A 4,002-nucleotide genomic window follows, 5' to 3' on the forward strand; every position below is an offset into this window, starting at 1 on the left:
AATGTGTCTTCCCTCTACAAAGCCAGTTTGTTCCGAAGAAATATGTACGGTTAACAATGGCTTCAAATGATTAAAAATAACAATGGAAATCACCTTTAAATGAGATTTCACAATGGAATGGTTCTAAAACCAATAGGATCTTATTAGTTTCCAAACTTATGAATTAGGGTGAAAAAGGTAGCATTAAAACCTCCCCACATAAACTAAAGCTTTCTAGATTCCTCCACCACCTCATGAATCTCTTTGTCCAAACAAATCCAACCAACTTCGAAAAACATTGAAGTATAGCCATCTATAACATGCGATATGTTTTGAGGCATAGACCTGATTACTTACTACACTTCTTGGAAACCAATTGGTCACATTAAAGCTGATTTCTGCTCCTTACTGATATTTTTTGGAGTACATGTTCTAATATTATCGATAGCAAATTTTATATTGTGTGAAGGATTTGTTAGTACATCCCTATGATAAGCTATAGCTTCCTCTTCAATTTACTAATGTTGTAGCTTTCTCTATCTATCATTTCTAATCAGCAAGAAAACACAGCTCACATGCCTGTGTTGAATCATAGATCTGTAAAAAAAGTTAGAGTTATTTCCCCCCTCTTTCAACCACTGAACTCTAGATTTTGTCACCATAATGTTTCTTCCTGTTGTATTCTCATTTGAAGCTTATTTAGTGTGATCCCCTCCTTCATCAATAAATCAAAAGAGTGTCCTTCTATAATCATATGCTACTAAATATCCTTTATCTAATATTCCAACCTTTGTTTTTCTTTAATGTATTACCAAATTTCGCCTTTATCCATGACCGAATATTTGCTCTGAATTCGTCAAGTTTCAACTACAACGTATGCATCTTATTCTTTCCTTGTATTGTAATTGTCTCCCACCATACTCTAGCTTTCTCTAAGAACTCTGGTGGCTTAAGCCAAAATCTCTCAAAACGAATAGGTTTGTTACATGGGGATTCTTTAAAATAAATCTCCAAATGAATTGGCCAATGATTGGATCCAAGATAGGGGATAATAGTTTCTTTGGTAAAGAATTCCTTATCGAACATTGATTCAGACACCAAAAATCAATCAAAGTGATTGGATACCTAAGGTCTACCCCATCTTCAATTATTCATATTCATATTTTTATCCCATATATATGATTTTCAATTTAATTTGGAATAATTCAAGTTTAAGCTTCCTTAAAAAGGGTTAATATATATTTTTTAATAATGTCATGTTATTTTTGTGAAAATAATGAGATTATGAGATTAACAATATTGTATGTTGATAAAGTTAATATCACTTTTTAGCAATGTATGCTTCTCTTTTCACTATAATTTAGAATAATCATTGAGTGCATTCTAGATTTGATGATCATCTGACTTTCTTCATTAATTTGCTTTGACTAGATTGATGTTTGGTACTCTTCTGGATTATACACTCTTATAATTTTTCATGTCATGGATATATGTGAATCATGAAAATATCAAGGGTTACTTAATTTTGTCAAATAGTTTGATTGGGTGTATGAACAAGTAACTTGTTTGATGGTGGATATATATGATTTGTACAATTCGAGTAATATACTTATTCAATTTTATTAATGACCTCTCAAGTGGATATGAAGAACTCCATGGGTATGTAATGTAAAGTGAGTTAAGTTACATGCCTAAGTTGAGGATAGGACATTATCTATCAACTTGAATATGAAGTTATGAACGTGCTAATATGAGTAAGAACTTGTTGGAAGAATGATATATATATATCTATATATATATATATATATCTATATATATATATATATATATATAATTAATTAATTAATTAATCTTATACATGTGTAACTGTTGTAAGAAGAGGTTGATACATGATAAATAAATTTCACATTTCCATGAGGGAAGATCATATGAACCAACTCACAGGGTATAAGGACCATGTTATAGCTAATTGCAATCCTTAAGACCTCAATAACCACCAGCCTCTTATGTGAGTAAATGGAATACAAATAACATAGAAATTTTCCATGTTATATTGGTTTTCTTCCTAGCATGAAAACGTCTACTTGAAAACATGACCATAACCTCACTATTGGTACTAATTATATTGGTATCAATAGTAATGTTGATACATATTCAATATTTTAAGAAATATATCTGATGAAAACAAATTCTAGGGTGTTTTCGTTTTCAATATTTTTACAAGCCCGATCCTGAGACCTGTGGGTTATGGGCCCAAAAAGCCTATCCTGAGACTTCTCACAGTCTTCTCAACGTGACTGAGCAACACTTCCTACTGCTCCAACCACAATAAAAGTCATCTCTCGCCAGGCAACTGCTTCCGGATTGCAGCAAGACCTGTAACCTTGTTTCTGTAAGTTTCCGAACGATGCCGACGATTTCCAAACTCGTGAGCCCAAATTTGCCCTTTTCGCCGGATGTAGCGCCGAAATGGCCGCCATGCTTGGTCCTCAGCTTGGCTCGAACCCCAATAACAGGCCTCACAGATAACTTGCGGCTCACACTGAGAACCAAATCCAATTCTTCTTCTTGCTCCAACACAATAACGCAATTAAAATTCAAGCGTCTGGTAGTAAGCACCAGCGAAATATATTCTTCATATTTGTATCCATTACAGACAAGCAAATCTTTAGGGCTTGATTTACACATGGAACCCATGGCTAGCAACAACTCTAGTTTCGACCTAGCTTCAAGCCCAAATTCATAGGGCTTCCCAAACTCCACAATGTTCTCCACAACATATCGATCTTGATTGCATTTAATAGGATAAACCCCTTGAAAATAAGACTCATACGACTGCATCCGCATTGCAGAATCAAAGGCCGATTGCAGAGATTCCAGCCTGTGCTTCAGCACATCAGGAAACCTAATAATAAGCAAACGATTCAAACAAAAGATACACAAATATGCAGAGATAAATTCACAATGAAGAAATTGCGTACAAATTCACAAAAACACTTCTTTATTATTTACAAACTCAGTTTACAGTTTTAAGGCATTTCAGCCTTAATCCAGATTTCTTTGGCAATCACATTTTGCCCTCTCTCACACGCACAGGGTTTTCCCTCTCTTTTCTTCCTGATTTACTCAAGAATCCTACAGTTCTTATTACACATACATTCAGTTTTAACTGATTTTTAACTAAAATTAGTTTATTAACCGAATCTTGTTCAAGATTGGCCTGGCTGTCCATGTGGTTGTCCACTTGTCCTCTTCCTCTAATTTTCTTTCATTGAGGTGTCCAGATGCTCCTGCATCAGACTCCCGAGGTACAAAAATTATGACCTCCTGGTCATATGCTCCCGAGGAACAAATTTATGACCTCCTGGTCATATGTGTTTCCTTCGCAATTCTACCCACTGTTTCACTTCCTCAGTGGAACTGCCTTCTGTGAGCTGCAACCAAAACCTCTGCCATAGCAAGTCCTCCCTGCTACCAGATGTCCTACCAAGCTTCTCTGCTGAGCTTAGTCCTCTCGGCATCTCCGCGGTTCTCCCCTCTCGAACCAATTGAGCACTCCTGCTCCAGGTTTGCTGCAATCTTCTCACCTTCACAAGCTTACAAATCTTCAACAAAATGTACCTCTTCTTCCTCGTACCTCTTTTCTTCGCATGCAAAAAAACTCCTCTCCGCAGGAAATCTTTCCCACTCTGATACCACTTGATGAAAACGAATTCTGGGGTGTCTTCGTTTTCAATATTTTTACAAGCCCAATCCTGAGACCTGTGGGTTATGGGCCCAAAAAGCCTATCCTGAGACTTCTCACAGTCTTCTCAACGTGACTGAGCAACACTTCCTACTGCTCCAACCACAATAAAGGTCATCTCTCGCCAGGCAACTGCTTCCGGATTGCAGCAAGACCTGTAACCTTGTTTCTGTAAGTTTCCGAGCCATGCCGACGATTTCCAAACTCTTGAGCCCAAATTTGGCCTTTTCGCCAGATGTAGCGCCGAAATGGCCACCATGCTTGGTCCTCAGCTTGGT

The 4,002-nt window shown here is 36.7% G+C and overlaps 1 protein-coding gene across 1 annotated transcript; it reads right to left on the reverse strand.

The window, feature by feature from the left end:
• Positions 1–2,256: 2,256 nt before the first annotated feature.
• Positions 2,257–3,500, reverse strand: LOC149159529 (arginine decarboxylase-like). Its single transcript, XM_089434335.1, has 2 exons — positions 3,427–3,500; positions 2,257–2,884 (listed from the first exon to the last, which is right to left on the reverse strand). The coding sequence occupies exons 1-2, from the start codon at positions 3,498–3,500 to the stop codon at positions 2,257–2,259; spliced, it is 702 nt and encodes a 233-aa protein (XP_089290461.1).
• Positions 3,501–4,002: the final 502 nt, after the last annotated feature.

This window comes from Pinus tabuliformis, chromosome 5_2, assembly GCF_031772625.1.
Source record: "Pinus tabuliformis cultivar Carrire ecotype Pingquan chromosome 5_2, CPIR1, whole genome shotgun sequence".
Classification (NCBI taxonomy): Eukaryota; Viridiplantae; Streptophyta; class Pinopsida; order Pinales; family Pinaceae; genus Pinus; species Pinus tabuliformis.